The following is a 23,891-nucleotide window of genomic DNA, read 5'->3' as shown; positions in this document are numbered from 1 at the left end:
ACAAAGTGTGGAGCTGGATGAACACAGCAGGCCAAGCAGCATCTCAGGAGCACAAAAGCTGACGTTTCGAGCCTCTGATGAAGGGTCTAGGCCCGAAACGTCAGCTTTTGTGCTCCTGAGATGCTGCTTGGCCTGCTGTGTTCATCCAGCCTCACACTTTGTTATCTTGGATTCTCCAGCATCTGCAGTTCCCGTTATCTGAGTTTCTCCAGCAATTTTGTTTTTGTTTCTTCTGGACTTTGTACTTCTCCGTATTAAATGTCAGCAGCTTTGTGATTACCCGTCTCAACAACTGTTGTTTTGATGTCTGTTACTATTCCCTGGTAAGTACATTGCTGAGCTTTCTCAACCACAATCCTTGAAATCATGAACTCAATGCTGCCACTTCAATAAGTGGCGGGCTGTCGCATTGACCGTAGCACCTTATTTTGTACATTAACCCAATGCTGTGAGACACAAGAGGGGTGAATTTTAAATGTTTCGCTCATTCTTTATCTCTGTTGTTTGGATTTCTTACTGTGCACACCCAGGTGGTACGTACTGATATACTTGTTTTATCCACTTGAAGGATGCAGTGTCAATGCTTCTTGCAAGGACCACAGCTCAGTTGGAAGCAGTGGAGAAACAGTTAGCAGAGGAGCGAGTGAAGTTGGAATGTACGGAAGAGGAAATCCAGGAGGAGATGAAGGAAGAGAAAACCGAAGCTGCATCAGAGAGGTACGTTGAAACGTTGGGAATTCTTAGCAGGTCAGGCAACATCCTCAGACAGAGAAGAAAACAGAATCAGTGTTACAATCAACCCTTTCAGCAAATAGGGGGTCAAGGAAATGGAGAAGGCATGGAAAGAACAGTGAGGGAAAGGTGGACGAGAAATGGTTTAAGCAGCGAAAGTAGTGACGTGCGGGGTGAAAAGGGTTAATGAAGGAGCAGTGAGAGAAACAGAAGATTGATCCAGAGGAGGTATGTATGAAGGTAGAAGGTGTAAAAGTTCACAGCAGGAAAATATGAGCAATCTGAGGGGAAAAGATTCCCATAGCCCATGAATATGATCAAGAACTGCAGGTAGACCCCTTAGATAAAGTCCAGCCCACAGGCTGGGCACCAGAAGGCAATCCTCACTGTGGAGCAAGAACATTTTGAGGCCCAGTGCTCAGCAGTATGCAGTCTAACATGTCATGACATCTGACACAACTGGTCAGTTTTGACAACCACTCAAGAGTGTCTTTGTCAATTCAGACCTGCCATGGTTCCATGCACTGAAACAATGAAATGGTAACCAGGTTTATACAAGTTTACTGAAGGGTCCGATAGTTAAAGAACTGAACCAATAAGCCTGTGCCCCTGACGTTACACGCCAGATTTCTCCTGTTTGTAGTAACATAATAGTGTTAACATTCGCATCATTTTAAGGGAGGGGTAAAAAAGGCTCATTGTGATCATCTGCTGGCAGAAAGAGTTGCTTGTTAACTTTGTAACCTTTAATCTTGCTTTTAATAAATGAATTTCAAGAGCAGAAATTTTGGCCAGGGTGGGGGTGTGTTTTGGGGAATGTTAATGTGGGAGAGGCTGGTGGTCTGAACGGAAGTTGGTTGAGGGTTAGAAAGCTGGGACTTTGAGGAGTACGGAGTGTAAGTTGGTCATGGTTTCTGTGGGAAGGTGGTATGATTGCTGATGTGCTTTTGGGGGGAATTGTAAAGGGATGAGAGCATATGCTCCACAATGAACTATTTCTTAACTTGTTCGGAGCAGCAGAGCGAGAGCACATAGCCTTTATTTGAAAGGTTAATCTGTGGAAATGTTTCCCAGCTCCAAGCTCGTGTGGCTGGGGGGATTGTCCTACAGCTGCCGGCCAACTTACCTAGACAATTTGGGACCCTGCAGGCTGGTAGCAGACAGGTATTTGAGGCTGGTAGAGCAGGCCATTTGCCTTCCTTTACACAGGTCTTGCTGATTCTCGCACAGGACTCGTGGGAGTTCCCCGGACTGTCAGCCGCTCCTCTCCTTAAAGGAAGCAAAGGGCTGTGCAGCAGCTGCTTGTTGGCTCAGAGCCACAGTCATTAAACTACAGCAGTAATGAGGATAGATTGAATTTGAAGAGAAAGTGGCTGGCTGAGGAGATGTGACTGGACAGAACTTGGAGCGGTAGTAGGCAATTCAGCCCCTCAAGCCTGCTTCACCATTTAATACACTCGGCCTGGCCTCAACTCTACTTTTCTGCCTGCTCTCCATAACCACTCGACCCATTATTGGTCAAAAAATCTGTCTACCTCTTCCTTTAAATTTACTGAATGTCCCAGCATCCACCACATTCTGGGGTAATGAATTCCACAGATTCACTCACGACCCCTCAAGTAAAGTAATTTCCCTTCATCTTGTTTAATCTGTTACACTTTATGTTAAAACTCATTCTTGATTGGCCAACATGAGGAAACATCATGCCTGCATCCACTTTGTCAATCCTCTTGAGCATCTTCTAGACCTCAATCAGGTCTAGACCTCATTCTTCTGAACTATAGGCTGTATACACCTCATCTCAATCTCTCCTTGTAAAACAAACCCATCATCTCTGGAATTAATCTGGTGAATATCCTCTGAACTGCTTCCAATACAATCATATCCTTCCTCAAGTAGAGGGACCAAATTGTATACAATATAATTTCACTAATGCCTTGCACACTTGCAGTAATGCTTCCTTACTTTTATACTTTTTTTTGCAATAAATGCTGAAATTTCATTTGCCTTCCTATTACCTGCTGAATCTGTCTGCTGGTTTTCTGTCATCCATGTACAAAGACACTCAGGTCCCTCTGCACTGAAGCACACTGAAGTGTCTCTCCATTTAGATAATTATTTCTCAGTCTATTCTTACGGCCAAAATGAATGACTTTGTGCCTATCCACATTAAACTTCATTGGTCAGATTTATAAATTTCTTATTTCTTCCTTGCAACTTATTTTCCCAATTTTTCTTCTTTTTGGTGTCATCTGAAAACTTGGCAACAGTGCTTTCAATCCCCGCATCCAAGTTATTAACATGGTTTGTAAATGGTTGAGGCCTGAGGGACCGAACCCTTTTTAGCACCTCATCTTGTGAACCAGAAACAGATCCATTTATCCCGAGGTTTTCAAAATAGAGCGTGGGCTAGACAAAGAGGAGAAGATGAAGATGTTCCCATGCAGAAGACATTTAAGATCAAGAACAAGAAGACATAGATATAAAGTAATGTGCAAAAGAAGCAAGGGTGGTGTGAAGAAAATCTTGTTGACACCGCAAGTAGTTAAGGTAAGGAATGCACAGTGTGGAAACGTGGAGGAAGCTTGTTCAATTCAAGAGGGCACTGGATGATTATTTGGGAAGTAAGAAATAACGTACAAGGATATGGGGAAAGGCAGGAGATTGGCGCCACGTAAAGATGCTGGTTTGAAGAGCTGGTATAGGTACAGTAGACAGAATGACCTCCTGAGAGTTCTATGTTTGCAGGCAGGCAGGCTTGGGTCTGAGAATAAACTGCTAGGATCTTCAGAGGCATTGCAGAGTGGAACACCACTGTGAGAGCTTTTGGCGAAAGGCCATCTTCCAGGTCGCTAATAATCTGTGTCGACAACATCACCACATTGGCACTTCAACAGGACAAAGTTCAGTGGGTGATTTGCTTTGAGTCCTGCAGTGAAGAGAGAAACAGGCAGACACCAGTAACAGAGGCAGGGTATAGAAGCAGCAAAGTAGCCCGATGTTTGTTTGAAGAAAGCATTACCCACCTCGAGATGTATGCAAAGAAAGGGTTCACTTTGTAGAGGTGACAGACACCAGTGTCTCTGAAGTCTGTCTGTCTATTGAGATGGGTGGCTTCTGGAATGTGGTGTGTAGGTGACCACATGAGGTTTTCCCATCATGCTTGTCCCAGGATGGTGGGTGAGCCATCAGTGAGACTGTCAGTGGCCCACTGCTCTTATTGTGTAGGTGATGGCTGCCTTGCTCCAGAGCACAGGGAGTACACTGGGCCTCTCACTGATCACGCCTCAAACCTCCTGTGGGGATTGGCTGGAGCTATTCCTGCCTCTGCCCATCTGTGCTTTGCTCACCAGCCAGAGGTACCTGTTGTAAATGTGTGTGGGTACCCCTCGCTGTGCTGGAAGAGCGTGTACCAGGTGGATGGCTGTCATTCTCCAATGTCTCATGTCGTTCACATCCCTTTGGCAGCACCTCGCCTCTTGCTGGACTGGAGAGAGAGAGCTGCCTGCTGCATACAGCTCCCACGGCCAGCCCTATCCTTCTGCCTGCCTTTGATCTGCAGCTTCCTGTGATGATCAAGGGCCATGGACTCTACTCGGTCTGCTGAAACCTTCCTAACCTCCGTCGCTTCTTCCTCCATCTCTGTGACTCGAGCAATGCTGGGGACACCACCTCCTGTGCATGGCGGAACACACTGCTTCTGCATTGACAGAAGTACGTACATCAAACTTATCATTCTCTGTGGTGGACATCAACCTGTGCCACTTTAAGTAGCTATCTGCCCTATGTAGTCAGCACTACTGACACTGATCTCCTGGGTGTTGCAACTCGGTCTGCCATGGTCCCTGGTCTGTCCCTCTGTGGGGGTCAACTACCTCTCCTTTTACAGCTCAGGGCTGGCGCTAAGAGGTGCAGGGCCACCAACTTGCTGTCATGTACCAGACCTCTGGTTGTTGAATGGTCTCATGTGCTGTATCAGTGTTGGTATCACCCATCCCTTTTTTGACTTTGTTGGCTAGATCCAGTCTTGCATCTTGCGTGTGGCTGCTGCCCTGTCTGCTGGGAACAGAATCTCAATGGCTGTTCCCTTGCCAGTCTGTATTTAAATGCAGCCACTGTTCCTGTCCCACTGGCTCACTTCTCCTGCACCCCTCCTTCTACTCTCTGTGTGAAAGCTGCAGACAGGCCTCGATGATGTGGCCCCAGGCTACCTGCCACCCATTATTGCCTCAACTGGACTCCATTTGGTTGCATATTGGAAGGTCACCACTAGGTCCCACCACCACCCATTCGTTTGACTGTAAATGAGTTAGATTTCTTCAGAAAATCCCAGGCAGTTTGGGACACCATGTGCTGATTGGAAATCGTGCCTTTACGTTTGTGCTTCTCCAAACTCTGGGAAATACCTTGTTTGATGTTGGTGTCTGTTTTCGACTAATTTATAAAGAGAGAGATTGCTATCATTCGTCATCAGTTTCATTATTTTACCACCGGACCAGAGGGATGGTAGGGGATGATTTGGATGGAGCCTAAGTTGATTTAAGGCTAATAACTCTTAACAGTGTCTACCATAGGCAGTGCAGTTTTGCTAATGATTGATTGACCTTGCATCAGTTGTATTAGTCTGTTTTTTTATAAAAGTCATGTTGTTTATCTTCACAATGGGAATTGTGTGCTTGTCTTAACTATTGATGTGTAATGTTGTACTGATGTACTTTCTCCTAGGAGTTGGCAGGCCGAGTCAGTGGACAGTGGCTGCAGCAATAGTGCCCAGCTTAGCCCGCAATACCCAATGTTGGAACAGCTCAGTGGGGTGGATGGCAATGGGAGCCACCTGCACGAGTTTGCAGATCAAATGAGCCAGTTTGCTGCTCTCCGAATGAGAGCCTCGCGTATGAAGGTAGGCACTTTTTCCCGGGCTACAAGTGCTGTTTATGACTAATGCATTTTTGGGCTGGTCAGATTATGTCCACGATGTTTATGGTGGTGGCATATAGACAGTTTGTGCTATTGTCCAGCAGTCATGGTAGACAAATGTTTGGGCCACTGTCGTCAGCCAGAGTTGTACCGTTGTAGAAGTATCAAATTCTTAGTGTGAAGGCAGGCCATTCGGCCCATTGAGTCCTCACTAACCCTCCAAAGAGCATCCCACCCAGATCCCGAACCACACCACCTCCCTCCAGACCCCCCACCCCATCGCTGTAACTATACATTTCCTACATCCCTAGACATTATGGACAATTTAGCTTTGCCAATTCACCTAACCCACACATCTTTGGACTGTAGGAGGCAATCAGATTATCCAGCAGAAACTCATGCAGACGCAGGGAGAACGTGCAAACTCCTCACAGACAGATGCCCAAGGCTGGAATCAAACCCAAGCCCCTGGTAATGTGTGGCAGCAGTGCTAACCACTGAGCCACTGATCAGTCATTACCTATTTGCTGGTATTCTGCTCCCAGATGTTCACTTCACTTCAGATTTGGTTGCAGATCTCATCACAGACTTGATTGAGAAAGATTCCGAGACACTGAACATTAGAGGATTCTGCCCTCAATGTGAAGGCAGCCAAAGCGTGGCACTAAGGAGCCTGTTGTCAATAGCTGCTAAAAGGAAAACCTCGAGTGGTCAGAATTGCGCACGATGTGGGGTTGCCAGTCAGCCAGCCAGTAAAGCCCTGGGCCGCCATTGTTCCTTTTGGAAAACATCTACTGGCCAACTACCTGCACCTAACTTTCAAGTTTCTTATACAGTCAGCAGTGGAACTTTGTGTTGACCGTTTCGTTCCCTTTGTGACTTCTTGGGTAATGAAACAACTTGTGCACCCTCCAGTAGGGTCTGAATAACACTGAGACTTAGACTGGCAGGTGGCAGGTAGATTCACATCCTATCATGAACAAGGAAACTCTTCCAGTCGTTTCCTCATGACTTACAGTACTGTTGCAGAGTAGAGTTAGAATTGGCTTTGTTGGCACACGTTCTCACATGAAAAGTTTACAAGTTGCCACTTGTGGTGTCATCTTAGTTACAAGGGTACCTAGGTACAAATTCCTAATTCTGTCAAATTCCTTGATGCAGCAGAAAAGCCGCATGGAATGACTGAAGCTGCTGCATGGGGGACTAGTCCAATGCTGACAAAAACACCACTGAAGTCACCAAAAGGAATCCAAGGCCAGGCCAGGCCAGACCTGACCAGTCATGCTGCATAGAAGTGACTGCAGAAGCCTGGAGGGTAGCCCCCACCCTCTTCTGTTGTGGTGGGGTAGCCCCCCACCCCAGTTCATGTCCCACCTGCTCCAGAGTTATGGTATCAACTCTCTGAACAGGCTAATGCAAAGAGACATGAAAGGCTGGTCTTCCCCAGTAAGAGGTGTTGGTCTGAAAGGGGAGAGAGCGCAGACTGGAGTTTGTATTGTGCTATCACATGGAAGACAGACTCCTGCTTTGATAAATGGGTGATTAGAAATGTAACACAGTGGCTACAAGAGTCAGCCAAATGCTGGATCGCTGTAAACACTGAGTCATCTTCTGAACCATCAAAACCCCCTCACTGCTTAGAAGGTTCAGCTCAGAAGTACGACAGAATACTTGTTTGGGTGATAACCATCGTCTCAACAGCTTTGTATCGATGTGGACAGAACCATTTGTTTGTTCAGTGCCCCTGTCACTGATTTTTTTTTTAGCCACCAAACCCACTGCTGTACTGGGACTGCATTCTAAATGGTCTACATGATGCACTGCGGCAGCTTGATACGTCTGCCTTAACGCCACCTCCTCGTGCCACCCCCCCCCCCCCCCCCCCCCCCCACCACCCCCAACCTCCAGCACCCAGATAAAACTGGAGCAGTAGTGTTACCACCTGTACCGAGATACAATGACAAGTGTTGTTTTGTGTGCTACCCAGATGCAGAAGTACATCAAGGTAATAGAACCAAATTGCAGAATATAGTGTTACAGCTTATAGAAAGATCAACTCAAATGTATGACGGTTTTGTTCAGAAGTCTGATAGCAGCAGGGAAGAAGCTGTTCTTGAATCAGTTGGTACGTGTTTGTAAACTTCTCTCTCCTGCCTGATGGAAAAGATTGTAACCAGGAGGTGGGAGGGGGTCTTTGATTAAGTTGACTGCTTTCCCGAGGGAGAGGGGAGTATTGATGGAGTCAGTGGATGGGAGGCTGTTTTGTGTGGTGAACTGGGATGTGGAATCTTGACTAATCCTCCTATAGAAGCACTGCAGTGTCAGTTTAGATTCCTGTGCTCCAAGCCCTGCAAGAGCGCTTGGAACTCAGTCCTCGATATTTGGCCCGAGATGTGTGACAGAAAAGTGGAGTGAATTGCTGTCTGTTATACTTTCCTGTCAAAATGTCAGCTCGTTGGTCATATGATGTGAGACATAGAATACACCACAGCTCTAATTTGTGGGGTTTTTTTTGTCATTCTTTGAATTCACTGGAGGAATGTTATGAGGAAATATATGCAGGAAATAACTGTAAACAAAACCTGTTTGGTTGCACAGTACTTGGTAATAGTTTACTCTGGCTTCAAATCTCCTTCGGCCTTTTGGGGAAAGAAGCCACTTTTTCGGTTCTTATTCTAATTAGCTGCACAGCACACAGCAAAAAGCCTTTAAGTTGTGAGTTGCAGTGCTACCAAAATATAGTACTGGAGTTGATTGTATAGTTACTGTCATGAACAGCGAATGAAATTGTGAAGAGATTGATTGATTGCCAGATTGTGGGAGTGAATGCTGTGTTGAAGTGGGTAAAGGATTTTGGAGGTGACGGAGTTGCTGTCTCTTGCAGGTCGACAAAGAGACCAACACCGAAGAGCCTTTCCCTGAAGAGGTCATGATACGACCGAAGGAGAGGAGCAGTCGACGGTCACGTGGCTCTCCGTTTGTCCGTAGCAGCACCATTGTCCGCTCACAGACGTTTTCGCCAGGAGCACGCAGTCAGTATGTCTGCAGGGTTAGTAGCACTCCCTGTCATTGCAGGAACAATCCTTTGGGCCTTCCGTCTTCATGATTCTGGGGAATAAATTGCATTTTCCCAGCTGGGATTATCCTGGAATCTCCTGAAATTAATGGTCAACCCTCTGCGCTCTGCTGGGAACTGCAACTGAACTGTTGCAGTACAGTCGCCACCTTTTATGTGGAAATCAGTACATGGAGCATGAAGTTGTACACCCTTACTTCCCGACGGCCATGAATTTTAAATACAATATGGGACTATTTACTTCCAGTGCCTGTGTTGTCGCTCCATAATTCAAACACCCATGCATTGGAATCACTCTGTAGCTTTTAACTTCCTCCATAACTCCATGCTACGTTACTCAAGAACTCTACACAACCTCAATGCCCAGCGTTCTGTGAATCTCCAACCTCCTGTGTCCCAGCACTGAGAGGTGTGCTTTCAGCTATCGAGGCTACAAGCTCCGACATTTCCTTCCTAAACTGCGACAACATTCTCTTTTAAATCATGCCTTCAAATCAACGTATTTGACCACAGCTTTTGCACAACTGCCCTGAACTTTCCCTTGGCTTAATTTCAGTTCTCATTTGATAACACTGCTGGTGGAGCACTTTGGGTGGGGAAATGAATTGTTGGGACACAGCCCTTGTTAGGCGTTTTGGTATGTGTCATTCCACGAGGCAGAATGTGACATGCCCCATTTCAAAGTGGTTTATTTCTTCAAATTTAGAACTTATTTACACCTAAAACAGGAGTCAGCCCTTTCTGAAGAAGTTTAACCCAAATTGTTGGCTGCTCGAATAGCAAATCATCTTTGGTATCTCACATTATGTTGTATAAAACTTATGAAACACATCCTCAAGTTCCACATGTTTACTGTTAACACTTGCTGTACCTCCCCACCTTGTTTATAAGCTCTCCGTAACATTGGTTTGTCACACTGCTTGACAAACATGAGCAGAGATATCTTCCAGCCAAGGATTGAGGTGATTGAGGCTATTGTCCTGATCCTTGCCACCAGCTCCAGATCTTAGTGACCATCTCCATTGTTTTCAGGGCCACTGTGTGAAGCTAAACCAGATTCGGTGTAATACACAAGCTCAGAGTGAGCTTCCAAACTTAGTGTGGCTCCACCTCTCCCTCGCTTCAGCTCATTGTCAGCTGTAACTCTCGTCCAAGCCCAGACATGCTTCAGTCATGTTTACTCGCAGTGCTCCATCCTCCCACTCTCTGCAACCTCTGCTCCTGTGTTCTAACTTGCACCAGTCCTGCTCACCCAGCATTCTGATGCATCCCTGGCCTGATGCAGTGACCATCTAGATGTGTGTAGATTTCCCCGCTCATAGGAATGAGATTCAAGTGAAGATTGCAGTTATTTTCAGGAAAGTATGATCGCAATGTCGACTGTAATAGCTGCACCGCTGTGAAGTAGAATTGGACACGTACAAATAATTTTGCCTCGCCATGTTCCTTACTGCAGCTATACCGAAGTGACAGCGACAGTTCGACGCTTCCTAAAAGGTCCCCATTTATCCGAAATGCATTGGAGAGACGCACTCTGCGTTATAAACAGGTAAGCAGCACAGATAATACTAAGGCAGCTTAGGGTCTGAATCATTTGTGCTTTATTCAGCTTGTGCATTCTCCAGTTATGCTTACGCAGGTGTACCATCCCATTCTAAGCTGGGTGGGAATCAAAACTGGAGGGAGGTCCTTCTTTGCCTTTCCGTGGAGTGTGTGAAATGTTAGTTCTTGGATCCCAGTTACCACCTGATTGCCGCTGAAGCAGGGTTGGGGAATACAGGATTTAGTTTTGCTGGCAGGCTCAACAACACTGTGCAGCCTTCAGTTGTGCTGAAAAGGCTCTGTATCCCACCGATATGGTTGGGACATACACCTTGCCATTCCTCTGGAATGATGAGTCTCTTGTGTCCAATTTTGGCCAAGTGCTGGGATGGCAACAAAGCTCTAAGCCCTAAACGGACTGGCCTCGCATCAGGTGGGCTGTGCAAGGTTTAGAACCTAGTTGTTACTAGGTTACACAGGATGAACTGGACAGTATGCATCGTGGGTTGCAGGGACATGTTGGGATAATGGAATACCAGCTAGCAGCTGTGAGCGTCGTGGTCTGATTCACTTAAATAATCAGCTTGTAACTGCCTTTGCATGCTTCTCAGAAATATTTAGGGTCCATCTTTCTTGTAGTTTGGCCATTATCTCTGATTTGTAGATACACCCAACGGGTGAAGTAGGTCTTGTATATAATGTTTTCAAGTCAGTGTGACGGCATTACTGCTGCAAGATAGGGTTTGCTCTGTCAGTGCAGCCTCCCCACCCCACCTTCCCCAACCATTCAATCCTCTACAGAAGGGTTGTGAAAGCCCTGCAGTAAACCTGGCTTTATTTTTTAGCTAGGAAAGGCCTCCCAAGTTTTCCAAACACGAGTGACCCCAATTAACGGGAAGGTTTTGGACAATTGGAATTACTTAGCCTGCTGTAAATCTAATCTTTATTCAGATTGGATTCTGACTTAAAATCCCTCGCCATCTCACTCTCTGCTAAGCTCCCATTTTGAATCCAGTCTTGGATTATTTCGGTCTGTTGTAATGGCCAAAGTGACCTCAGGCTGCTGTAAGGGCTGGACTTTTGGCCGATGGAGTTACAATCGGTGCAGTAAAGACTTGCATTTGTACAGCACTTTCGACGACCCCTTCAACCCTTTTTCACAGTGTAATTTGTGCAATGCTGTCTGAAGAACAGTCACAGATTTATAGGAAATGGTACAGTCTCCCACACTGCAATGCAGCAAGTGAACACCTATAATCTTTATGGCCCCGTTGGAGACAGTGTTAATGTTGTTCTGGAAACTGTTCTGTCACGCGTAACTAATGTTTCTTTAACGTGCACCAGAACCAGTATCATAGGGAGTTTGAGCTCCAGTCTATATAAGGGTGACTCATGTAAAATCTAATTTATTCCTACTTTACTGCGCTAGTCAGTTTTGTTCTGTTTCCTGTCCCCCCTCATTGTGTACCCTTTTATATGCTTGTATAGAAAGGAATGAAAATCTTATTGACAGTATGTTCTCTGACACGTTCTCATCTGCAACGCTTGGTTGTATGGCAGGAGGAGAAGAAACAAGACACTGGGAGCAAAGGTTAATGACAGGGATGTTTTAGGGAGAAGATATATTCGGAAGTCCTAAAGGAGACACTGCACTTGCATGGAGTGCAAGTCAACCGAGGTTCAGATCACTCTGCGATTCCTCTGTGCTTACCTTCCCGCTGTGGTTTAAAAATGATTAGATCTTAAATTGCCACACAATTTCATTAATTAATATCTTGTAAAATCTGATTTCCTGGACACTGGCATGTCCCCCTCTTGTGCTGGACATTCATGCCTTTTTTTTTGTTTTCCGTGTGTGTTTGTTTGTTGTTTGATACACGGCAGCCATCTTTCAAAACGCCACTTGTTGAACATCCAACACGAACATCCCTGGACTTGGAGCTGGATCTCCAGGCGTCCAGGACTAGACAGCAGCAACTGAACGCGGAGTTGGCCGCACTGCGAGAGCTGAAACAGCGGCTGCAGGAGAGCCGGATTCGAGGACAGGCCGACCTCCCTCAATGGATTTTACGAGATGAGAAGTTCCGCAATCTGTTAAAGGAAGCAGAGAGACAGGTGAGGAGGACGTGCTTTATTAATTGAGTGATCTGTGTTTGATGTGCGCTTGCATGTCTGTAATCGACTGCAGCCAATGAGGAATAAAGGAGTTTTATAGCAATGCTAACTTGTCTTCTCACTTTTCAAAGCAAACTGTTCAATTTACCAGGAGGAAGGTGATGTAGAATCATTGGAACCGGGCCTTTCAGCCCATCAAGTCCACATTGACCCTCCAAGGAGCATTCCACCTAGATCCAACCCCTTACCCCACCCATTTAACCATGCATTTCCCAGTAACCCACCTAGCCTGCACATTCCCTGGACACTATGGGCAATTTAGCATGGCCAATACACCTAACCAGCACATCTTTGGACCGTGGGAGGAAACCCACACAGCTGTGGGGTCAATGTGCAAACTCTACAGACGGTTGCCCAGGGGTGAAATCGAACCTGGTGCTGTATCCCACTGATATGGTCGGGATATACACCTTGCCATTCCTCTGAAATGATGACCCTCATGTGCCCAATTTTGGCTAAGTGCTGGGATGGCAACAAAGCTCTAAGCCCTAACCAGACTGGTCTCTCATCGGGTGGGCTGTGCAAGGTTTAGAACCTAGTTGTTACTAGGTTACACGGGATGAACCGAACAGTCGTGGGTTGCAGGGACATGTCGGGATTATGGAATACCAGCTAGCAGCTGTGAACATCGTGGTCTGATTCACTTAAATAATCAGCCTGTAACTGCCTTTGCATGCTTCTCAGAAATATTTAGGGTCCATCTTCCTTGTAGTTTGGCCACTGCTAACCACTGAGCCACTGTTTCCCATTGTTGGCCTTCTTTTCTGATCCACGATTCTGCCTTGTGTGTGATGTTATTGCCCTTTTCAATTTGGAATGTCTTTTCCAAGTAGGGCTGCTACCAAGGCTAAAGAGCTTCATCTACCCTTTACATTGGATGGAGAGGATCTCGTGCACCCATTAAATGTTAGACTTTCATTGACAACATGGACGAGATGGGCCAAATGGCCCCCTTCTGATCTTTATCATCTCTATGGTTCTGTGGATGTTGGCGCTCCATTCTCCAGCTGCTACGGTAACTGGAGCATGGCCTGAACCGTTCCCTTTTGACTCAATGGTGGAAATGCTGCTATTGAGCTGAAGGCTCATTCCCCAAATATTGTAGCTGGTGTGAAAATGGATTCTGTATCAAAGAGAACGTTAGTGAGGAGACTGATAAATAGATAAAGTACAATGTGTTTATTGCAGTGAAGTAAGTACTCTTCCAAAACACTTTTTTGCAGGCAAAGCAAACTAAGTTGGAGCAACGCCAAGACCAAACAGCTGAGAAAATGCTGAAGAAAGCAGCGAAGGAAGTGTATCAACTGAGAGGGAAAAGCCAAAAAGAGCCCTTGCAGGTTCAGTCCTTCAGGTAAGATTTAAGAAAGAGAGAATTGTTCTGTTATGTCACAATTTTCAATAGTCGTGCAAAATGAGTGACCTGGAATATGCAGTAAAAGCACTATATAAATGCGGGCTATTGTTTGGTGTTGGCATTAAAGAATCAATATGTCCTATGACACTTCACAGGCCACCTTTAACACCAACTATCTCATTACATAGCCTGATCTACTGACCAGAATTTTGGTTCGATATATAGGCTTTTTGAGGACCATTTTAAAAGGGGAGAGGTAGAGCTGTGATCTCATTTAAAGCACACAGATATTTTTTTGGAATAGGAATCTCTAACTAGGGTAAGTTTAAAATATCTGCTGTTTCTCATCTCTTTTTATTATACTACTTCTGTGATCTAGATCTTTTCTTTAAATCATACTTTAATTTTACTTTTGAAATGTATTTATTTCCAGCAATCATGGCTATTTTGAAAGAAGGAGGCAAGATTTATGCCATTGACTTCAGAACCTGTCTGTTGTCAGAATCAAATGGGTCTAGAAGCCCTTGCTTTGTTGGGAAATGTCATCGGTGTGATTTCTTTTCCTGAATTCACCAGTGACTGGCTGGAAGGGAGTGGGGCTGTGGGATAGTTTGGGGGCGGTGCAGACAGAGTTGCAGTTAGTCATCCAATTAAGAATTAGAACAGTGGGCGCTTGGAGGGGGACGAAACAGGAGGCCCTCCAGTCCAGGTAGAAAGAGAAGTGGGTATTTGAGACGGACACACCTTTGAATTGCCTGAGCAACTGGGTCATGGGGCAGAACACATTGCAGAGTGGGCTATGGCTGACTTGGATAGGTTACAGTGGACTCTGAGCCTGCCTGGGGAGTTCTGTTCCTGGTAAATTGCTGGATATCCACCTCCAGCAGTTACAAAGTTTCCCTGTCACCCCGAACAGGTTCTCATAGGTTGTAGCAAGTCTTTAAACATCATAATAGTTTACCTGTGAAATTCTGCGCTTGCCCATTTGTGGCGTAAAGGTCCAGCTAAGATTCTGGATGCTGCTTTCCATAAATTACAGCATGTTAACATGCAGCATGCAGCCTGTACAAGTTCTGACAGCTATCAGATTAGTTCCTTTTGCTTTTTCCCTCGTCGGCTGCAAATTTTTTTATTTTCGAATGTGCATTTCAGTTCTTTTTTGTAGCGGTTCACAAATATTCTTCAGATGAGAAAATCTGTTGTCTTGATCTCTTCTGGCCTCCATGTGACTCCAGACCCACAGCAATGTGGTTGATTCTTAGCTGCCATCTGAAATTGCCCACGAAGTCACTCCTGCCATTGGCATCTCGGGATGGGCAATGAATGATGGCATTATAAATTTCCCATCAATTGAATAAAAAAAACTGTGTCCTTCAGTAATCAATTTTTCCACCAGCAGAAAGGAAAATTAATCATTTTTTGACATCCAGCTGTAGTGAGAAACAAATATTTCTGTTACCAGCTGTTGTGTTTGGGGAAATGTTCAGCGTAAACTTTCTAGAGACATTTTGTGTCAATGTGTACCGTCTGTGGTCTTTGGCTTTTCACCAGACACTAAGGCAGTCTTATTTTGTATGCAAGTTTACCAGTTGCCAATAGGGGGAGGTAGGCAGCATGCTCCACTTCCAAATGCTTGTGATGAAGGTTCCAACATTTCTCCGTATCAGCATTTGTGATGTGGAGGGATTCCATAGGGACATACCTAGAGCTGAAACGGGTCTCAGGGCATTGAATATTTCTGAATGAATCTTGGATTGGCTAGTCAATAGAAGATCAGCAGACCCAAGTGCCCTGCTATAACATTCTAACAATTTCTCTAGGATAGATTAAGGGTGTGGTACAGTGGCTCAGTGGTTAGCATTGCAGCCTCACTGCACCAGGGACCCGGGTTCGATTCCAGCCTTGGGTAACTGCCTGTGTGGAGTTTGCACATTCTCCCCGTGTCTGCGTGGGTTTCCTCCAGGTGCTTCGGTTTCCTCCCACAGTCCAAAGATGTGCAGGCTAGGTGGATTGGCCATGCCAATAGTGTTCAGGGGTGTGTGGGTGATAGGGGGATGGGTCTGGGTGGGATGCTCCAAGGAGCAGTGTGGACTTGTTGGGCCGAAGGGCCTGTTTCCACATTGTAGGGAATATAATCTAATCTAAACCCAGCAGATTACAAGTCATTATGGAAATTGAGGAGTGACTATTTGACCATTGGACTTGGATCTTTACTCGCTATCTACATCCACCATTGGAGTCTTTCTCCTGCAACGTTGGTCATCCACAAATATGACTGTACATTTTAGCTTGAATGTAAACATATTTAAAAAATACATAGAGAAGGGTCCTGATGCCTCTATTTGGCTGGAGGCAGCTGACACTGGCTAGATGCTGACCAGCTTGGCATTTATGTGGCCACTGCAAGCCCCTCCAAAATCCCCACTGCTTGGTCAGCTGTAGTCCTCCGTCAATAAGCAGCAGTGCCCCAAACTCCCTTTAAGGGTTTTACCTATGAGCTGCCCGTTGCTGCAAACAGCTCACTGACTTAGTGGAAATTAAGCCTTGGGCAAAGGGTACTGATCCTAAAGGTGGACATGGCTAAATTTCTAGATCCATTTTATTGCTTTGAGCACAATCTTTTGAAATAAATTAACAATTCAGGAGAAAACCTAAAACATTTTCAGAACAATTCCCATCGCTTTGTCTCCTGCCAATATGTACTTTTTTAAAAAAAATGCAGCCATGCTGTTTTAATGATTCTTTAGCCTCGACAAACCTATTACGTTCAGTTAGGAAAATTAAAATCAATGTGTTCTGATCTCCTTCAGTCTTGAGGCTTTCTGTGTCATTGAACTCTTGGTGAAAGCAGCAAGGTAACACTAAGTGCTACTCCCTGAACATAGGGCTGGAAGGAGCACTCCAGTATTAATCCCTAGGTCAACACTGGCTAATCTCCATTCTGCCTCCACTCCCACAATCAACATTCTTCTGTTAAGGCTCAGCTGTCCTGTCTCCCTCTTCTCCCCTGCCTCCGTTCCCAGTAAAATTTATCAAGATTACCTTTCAACATAATGTTTTTGAGCTCTTGGTCAAACCTTCTGACTGGAATGCCAGTTCCAGTGAGTTCAGTTCTGGTGAGTAAAAGACACTTTGAGGAGTGACCTTGACATTTTCTTTTGTATTCGCAGAGAGAAAATGGCATTTTTCACCCGAGCACGAATCAACATACCTCCTCTGCCAGCGGATGATGTATGACACTTTACTATATTTTAAATATGAAGTATTTATCAGTCTCAATTTTATCCATGTGAAGTTACTAGAAAAAAAAGTGAGTTTATTAAACACTTTTGCCAGGATTATTCCTATAGACCTTTTGTAAAAAGAAAAAAGGGAAAAAAAAAAGCCTATATACTTATGTTATATAAATATATATATATATATATATATATATATATATCTTTACATATGGATATATATATATATATTATAATTCTAGAATTGAAGCAAGGCGTGGTTTGTCCTTGTTATGAATTTAACATCCCTCTGAAGGGATGGTATTATATTAAAACAAACTAAGCTGTTGTATATCTGTTCAGTTTCTGTGTACTCTGTGGGCTTAAAAGGCTGGAAGATAGAAACAAGGCCAGCTTAATCATATCCACTGTAATATAGGTTTCTTATTTAAAAAAAAATATTTTTCCTTGAAGGAAAATCTCAGTTTTAGGTGTATTTTAAGACTATAAAGTTCTGCAGTATTTTGGGTGCACTGGAATGAAATCTTAAGCTGGCTTTGTTTCTGTTACCTGATGTGAAAATACTATGCGCTGATTATTAATGTTGCCATAATATGTTTCAAGCCACACGCATAACTTTAGTGTTTTATATTACTCTGTGCCTTTACACTATATTGTAACATTGTATTCTTTGCCACAACGGTGTATTGTATAAAAAAAATTTCATAGTAACGTCTTTCAATATTTTTACTATTAAAAAATAAAAAAGAACCTTTATTAGTGAATGTGGAGTGTTTGCAGTCAATTTCATTTACTGACATTTGAGAAAGTGATCGAGAAGAAAAGCAGCAGATTTCAAACATTATGCAATTATGGTGGTCAGTCAGCTTTTAATATGCATTACACGTGTGTTGGTGTTTGTGTCACGTATCACTATGACCTTACTGTGTCTAATGATAAATTGTGGAAGTTATGGCATGGCAGTGTTCTCCCCAGTATCCTAAATGTTGCCACTCTGTTTTCTTTATCCTTTCATGGGACAAGGGCACCAATCAACACATCCAGCACTTTCACCTGTTCCTCATTGTTCTTGAGAGCAGTTAAGAGTCAACCACATTGCTGTGGGTCTGGAGTCACATGTAGGCCAGACCATGTAAGGATGGCGGTTTCCTTGAGTGAACCAGATGGGTTTTTCCCAACAATGGTTATAAGGTCTTAAATCGATTCTTAATTTCAGGTATTTATTGAATTCAAATTCCACCATCTGCCATGGCGAGATTTGAACCTAGGTCCCCAGAATGTTATCGGGATCTCTGGATTAACAGTCCAGTGATAATACCACTAGGACATTGCCTTCCCCTGTTGTACCTGTTGGTGGATTTCCCAGTCTGGTTGACTGGCATGGCTTCCAATCGAACCAGGTGTGCTTCAGTGTGGACTTCAGCCACAGTTGAAGTTGCTGTTCGGGGTAGAGAGGAAGCAGGAGCAGGAATCAATCACTGGCCCCTCCTGGCTGCGAGGTCTGATTCTTGATACTGGAGAGTGGAGTATTGGGATCTTTGGATAGCTAAGATTTCATTGTATGAGACTGCAATGTTCATGAAACAAAAAAAACTTGGATGAAGTTGGGTACAGGCTTGCAGGCTGCTCAGAGTTTCCTGGCCTTAACTGTAATGGCATTATCCCAAAACCTTTTCAGATTCTCCTGAGCTGCTCGGTTTCCCAGTCACTGGAATCAAGAATTGCCATGTTGAAACTCATAAGGGAGCTTGTAATGAGGTCGGAAGATCCATATTTGATATAGATTGAACTTCAAATGGGCATTTCCCCGTACTCCCATTACCTGCCAAAAAGTCTTCCACTTTGAGTGGTTCTGGATAGTTACCCAGGAAGCGTTAGACAGAAAATCTGAGACTTATTCTTGGGTGGCTAGACAACTGATATCCACTTCATCACAAACACTGACCACTGACCCCAGCCAACCTGCCTAGTCCCCGAACCCCTCAGCTGCTCCTAATCTGACTCATCTGCCACCTACTCCATTACTTACTGTACCCACCCTATTCCCTGAAACACTTAGCTTCTCTCCATAGCGTCCTGGGACATCCATCCTTACTGGAATACAGCAGCCAGTGTGGTAAATGGATTGCCTGCATGGCTCCCTCTGACACTTACTGAGCCGAGTCAATCCTTTAGGATCCTCCAGTGGATCTTTGTTCAGAATGAAAAGTACATGTTTTTTATTTGTTTGAGCATGGTGGAAAACAGGATTTCTAAACTTGAGGGAAAGATCCAGGCCAGGGCGTTCCATGCTGACGCTTCTTCCTTTCCAATGTCGCCTGTTGTTCTCTCCAATTGAAAGTCTTGTAAGGGCCGTCTAGTTTCAAAAGTGTATTTTGCTGCTATTTGCTGAACAAAGGACACATCACCATGCCCAATAAAGGGGCAGCATTATTGAGCGATGGTTCTTTTTCCGCATAGCCCCACCCAACAGTCTGAGACTCCGAAACAGCCCTGTCCCTGTGGGAATTGTCAGCCTGCTATCCCACTCTTGGTCAGAATAATGAAAATACTCATTTATCACTCCTGTAAAGTTCTTGCATCTATCTGCAGTTGGCTCCAGGTTTGCTACTCTATTTCTGTCCCACTCTTTGCAGTCCTAATGGGTATTGTGTTACAGTCTTCCTACTGTTTGGGAATGTTGATTGTCACAGGCACTTTGTTAAATGATCTTGATGAAGCTTCCTCGTGCTTCAGTCAGGAATTCTTTCCATGTCAGAAATGTTAGATGAATTAAAGTCTGACTTAATTGCGGATCTTAAGGACGTGTGTTTCTAAAACGTTTTTTTTTTCAAAGCGTATATATTAAACTGACTGGAGATAGCTATTTATACTGGTAACTGAAACAGTCAGCTCCTGGTTTCTGTTTGGCATCAGACTAATTTGAATTTAACAATTTTCCAAATAAAATACCAAAAGAACTGCGGACATTGGAAATCAGAATCAAAAACAGAAGTTGCTGGAAAAGCTCAGCAGGTCTGGCAGTATCTATGGAGAGAAATCACAGTTAATGTTTTAGGTCCAGTGACTCTTCGTCAGAACTCTTTCCATCTTCACTTCGTCAGGGAGGATGTTGGTATCCCATCGAGGATAAGGTGTTGGCCGGAAATTTCCTATCCGCGCGTAGCCAGCAGGATGTTCCACACATCCTGGCACTCTGCCTCCCCCTCTCCGTCATATTCTCAAGCCTTCATCCATATTTTCCCATGTTTCTCTCCCACCTGGCCACTTGGCTATTACCATTTACAAATTCTCTGGATATAGAGCCATCTTTTAACTCCCCACCTGTCCGTTATTGTTACCATTTTGCCTTTGCAATATCATCTTTTCAGCCATTTAAGCACTTTTCTGTCCTCCACACTTCTGTAAACTCTTGGTTCTTTGTTGCCTTATGTTTCCCCTTTGCTCTGACTCTATATTTGCTTCATCTCTATTGATCGCCAATAGCCTCCGGTTCCAGTGGAGCTTCACTGTCCTGAAATATTAATCCCATTTCTCTCTCCACAGACTCTGCCTGCCCTGACTGGTTTATATTATTCAGCCAGGTCCTACATGCCTCCCAAATGTTACTTTTGCTCGCACCAAATATTTTCTGTCATGGGCCAGAAGTTCGGGCAAAACCAACTCAACAGACCGCAACCTTGTAGTTGTAAGCTGAGCCTTCATTGAGTTGACTGGTTTAATTCATTAGCTGTGGTTGCATGATGTTTGAAACAATCTGGGATAGTCTTCCAGGGAATATCAGGCTGATTTCCTGATCTGCTGAAGAGAGTGTGGGTTTGTGGAGTCATCCCTTCTGTTGTAGGCAGCAACTTACTGACAAGACTTATTGATCGTCTGGATTCGGGAGGCACCTTCTGTCAGACTTTGGCCGAGCAATGCTTTACTCAGTTCAAACGTTATGCAAAGAATTTTTTTTTAAATGCAATGTCTTATTCTTTTGAAACAGTTTTTGTAGCAAATCAAACTGACCGATTTTATTTGTTTTGCTCAGTTTGTGTTGGTCTTTTTATTTTTGAGTAGTTGTGTCACTTGCAGATAAGTTCAATTTTTTTAAAAAATCTGTTAGCTGTTGAGAGGTTGTTTCCTCATGGAGGAGAGTCTAGGACCGGATGGTATAATATTATGAAGGAATCACCCATTTTAAGAGCAAGATGAAGAGGAATTTCTTCTCTCAGATGGCAGTGAATTTGTGACATTCTTTACATCTGTGAGTCTGATTTGTTGGGTATACTCAAGGCTGAAGTAAACATTTTTAATCAGTAGGGGAATCGAGGGTGATGAAGAAAAGTCTGGAAAGTGGAGTTGAGGTTTATCAGATCAGCTGTTGAATGGCAGAGCACATTTAATGGGTCAGATGGTCGCCTCCTTCTGTTCCTAAATCTCATTGGCCCTGTATGATTCATGCTACCTTTTCAAGCAGAAGGATATTTTGAAACACCCCAGACAATCTGTGGCATTTGATATTGAGGAAAAATAGAATTATTAACCCTATGATACACTACTCCATTGGAATAAAGGTCAAATTTTAGCTCCTGGGAGGTGTAGATCCGTTTGGTGAGGTTACACTATTTGATCTTGCTGTGAATAGAAATTTCAGAGTTGGGGAAAAAACCCTAAGTTCTAACATTTGCTCATTGTGCCCACTCAACTAACCACATTATTATATTCATTCTTTTGACATTTGGTTCCTGGGCTAATAAATCCTGGATTACTACTTTAACAAAGGGAGGTGAACAGATCAAAAATGTCTGTTCTCAAATTGAGCCCAGTTGGGGAGCTGGATGTATAAACAGGACATCAACATATTTTAACTGAGCCTCCTTTTGATCCAGGGTGGTCCCTGCTAGTTTAATATGTGTTACCTTTTCCAATATTCTGCTGCAAAGCAATCTTTTCTCCAGTATATAGCCAGTCATCCATTCTATGAATGCGATATAAGTATAGATATCATATATCATAAGGTTAACCTCTTCTGATGTCCACCACTAATGATCTCCAGTTGCCAAATTTCTGTGGTTGAATTCTGACCTGCTTCATGTACATGCCTTGTGTGCGCATTTTCAGGAGTTGAAGGTGCTAGAGTGGGACCTGTCCCACATTAAGTGGGGATGTTCTGCATGTCGCAGTGTCCGGATCTCAAATTATAGAATCCCTAGAGTGTGGAAGCAGGCCATTCAGCCTATCAATTCCTTGCTGACCCTCTGAAGAGCAGCCCATCCAGACCCACCCCCTGTAACTTTGCATTTCCCATGGCTAATTCACGTAGCCTGCGTATCCGTGGATACTTTGGGAAATTTAGCATGGCCAATCCACCTAACTTGCATGTCACCATCATCGTCAGCTCCAGGTTCCCTCAGTCCCATCAGAGGTGGTGACTGCACAGTCACACTGACTGTCTGAAGAGCAGCCCACCCAGGCTTCTCCCTCACCCCCCAACCTGCTAGGCTGGGGTTTTGGTGAGGAAACCAATGAGAGGATAAAATTTACTTGAGTTTGTTTCTGTCTGTCTGCCCATCCCATCTTCACATTGAGATGACCCTCCATCGTTCTGTGTGACAAGCTAAATAGGACATAGAAACAAGCTAAATAGGACATTGTTTGAAAAGATCTAGGAATCCATGAGGTGTTGTGGGCCATCAATGGCTTTAGAACTGTATTCAGCTGCAGTTGATGACTTTATGGCTCAACATATTCCTCAGTCTACCATTACCATCAAGGCTGGCTCAATGATGAGTGTGCGCCTTGCCGGGAGCAGCGTGTGGCATAATTAAAATGAGATGTCAACCCGATGAATCTACAATGTGGCAGTATTTGCACACCATGCAGCAGATGCAACATGTAATTGACAGGGATGAAGGATCCCACAACCGATGGATCAGATCAATCCTCTGCAGTTCTGCCACATCCAGTCAAGAATGGTGGTTGACAATTTACACCTCAATGATGGAAGAGCCCAGCACGTCAGTGCAAAAGATTAGGCTGAAGCATGTGCCGAGTGGATGATCCATCTTGGCCTCCACCAGTGGTCCCCATCATCACATCAGTCTTCAGCCAATTTGATTTGCTTCATGTGAGCCTTTACATTGCAGGTTGTTTTCTCCATAACTAGCTTCCAATAACCTGGAGGACTTGAGGATCGATGAAGTTTCCCATCTGTGAGCATTTTGCACTTATGCTAGATGAGGTTGTCTTTGCCTTCTTGTCAAACCATTCACAATGTCTCTTAGTGGAGACACCATGAATGTCTTTGAAGGTACTTGTATTGATTGACTCTGGGGTAATTTTTTTTAATCTGAATTCAAAATATTGTTATGGTGGAATTGTCTTGAGTATCATTAATCCAGTTTTGCAGATTACTCCTGCAATAGCATAACCACAACACCCCGACAGCCATCACTTGGTACAAAGTGATATCAGATCCTCCAGGATATGTGATAGCTTCCCATAACCAACGAGCTATTTTTGAACTATGATCTGCTTTGTTTGGACAAACAAGGCCTCCACTTTTATATTTATGAAGGTGTCAGAAGCAGATGTATCACTAGTTAATCTGGTATTGTTGCTGTTGGTTCAGAGCAATATCTTGGCCAGGCCACTGGGAGAACGCTCTGCTTCTGTTTGTAACACAAGTTCTCGGGCTGAAACACATGGTTCCTCTTGGTTGACTGTTGCTGAACAAAGTTGCTGAACTGAGGAACAGGAGGAGACCGTTCAGCCTTTGGAATATGCTCCACCCTCAGACCATGGGTCATCACGACTTCAATTCCATTTATCTAGCTTTGTTCCACATTTCTTGATATCCTTAAGCAAATGAAAA

General features: G+C 44.2%; 1 protein-coding gene across 1 annotated transcript in view; it reads left to right on the top strand.

Moving 5' to 3' along the window:
- The window catches only part of wwc3 (WWC family member 3), a 164,273-nt gene extending 146,477 nt beyond the window's left edge, over positions 1–17,796 (top strand). Inside the window, exons 17-23 of the mRNA XM_048541017.2 lie at positions 569–717; positions 5,458–5,632; positions 8,534–8,698; positions 10,182–10,274; positions 12,152–12,382; positions 13,666–13,793; positions 16,967–17,796. Coding sequence (XP_048396974.1) covers positions 569–717; positions 5,458–5,632; positions 8,534–8,698; positions 10,182–10,274; positions 12,152–12,382; positions 13,666–13,793; positions 16,967–17,033 — 1,008 coding nt within the window. The 3' untranslated portion in view covers positions 17,034–17,796. The remainder of the gene's footprint in view (positions 1–568; positions 718–5,457; positions 5,633–8,533; positions 8,699–10,181; positions 10,275–12,151; positions 12,383–13,665; positions 13,794–16,966) is intronic.
- The last annotated feature ends 6,095 nt before the right edge of the window (positions 17,797–23,891 follow it).

The sequence above is a fragment of the Stegostoma tigrinum genome, chromosome 12, assembly GCF_030684315.1.
Source record: "Stegostoma tigrinum isolate sSteTig4 chromosome 12, sSteTig4.hap1, whole genome shotgun sequence".
Lineage (NCBI taxonomy): Eukaryota > Metazoa > Chordata > Chondrichthyes > Orectolobiformes > Stegostomatidae > Stegostoma > Stegostoma tigrinum.
Note: the sequence above shows the minus strand (reverse complement) of the source record. Positions and strands in the feature narration are given on the sequence as shown.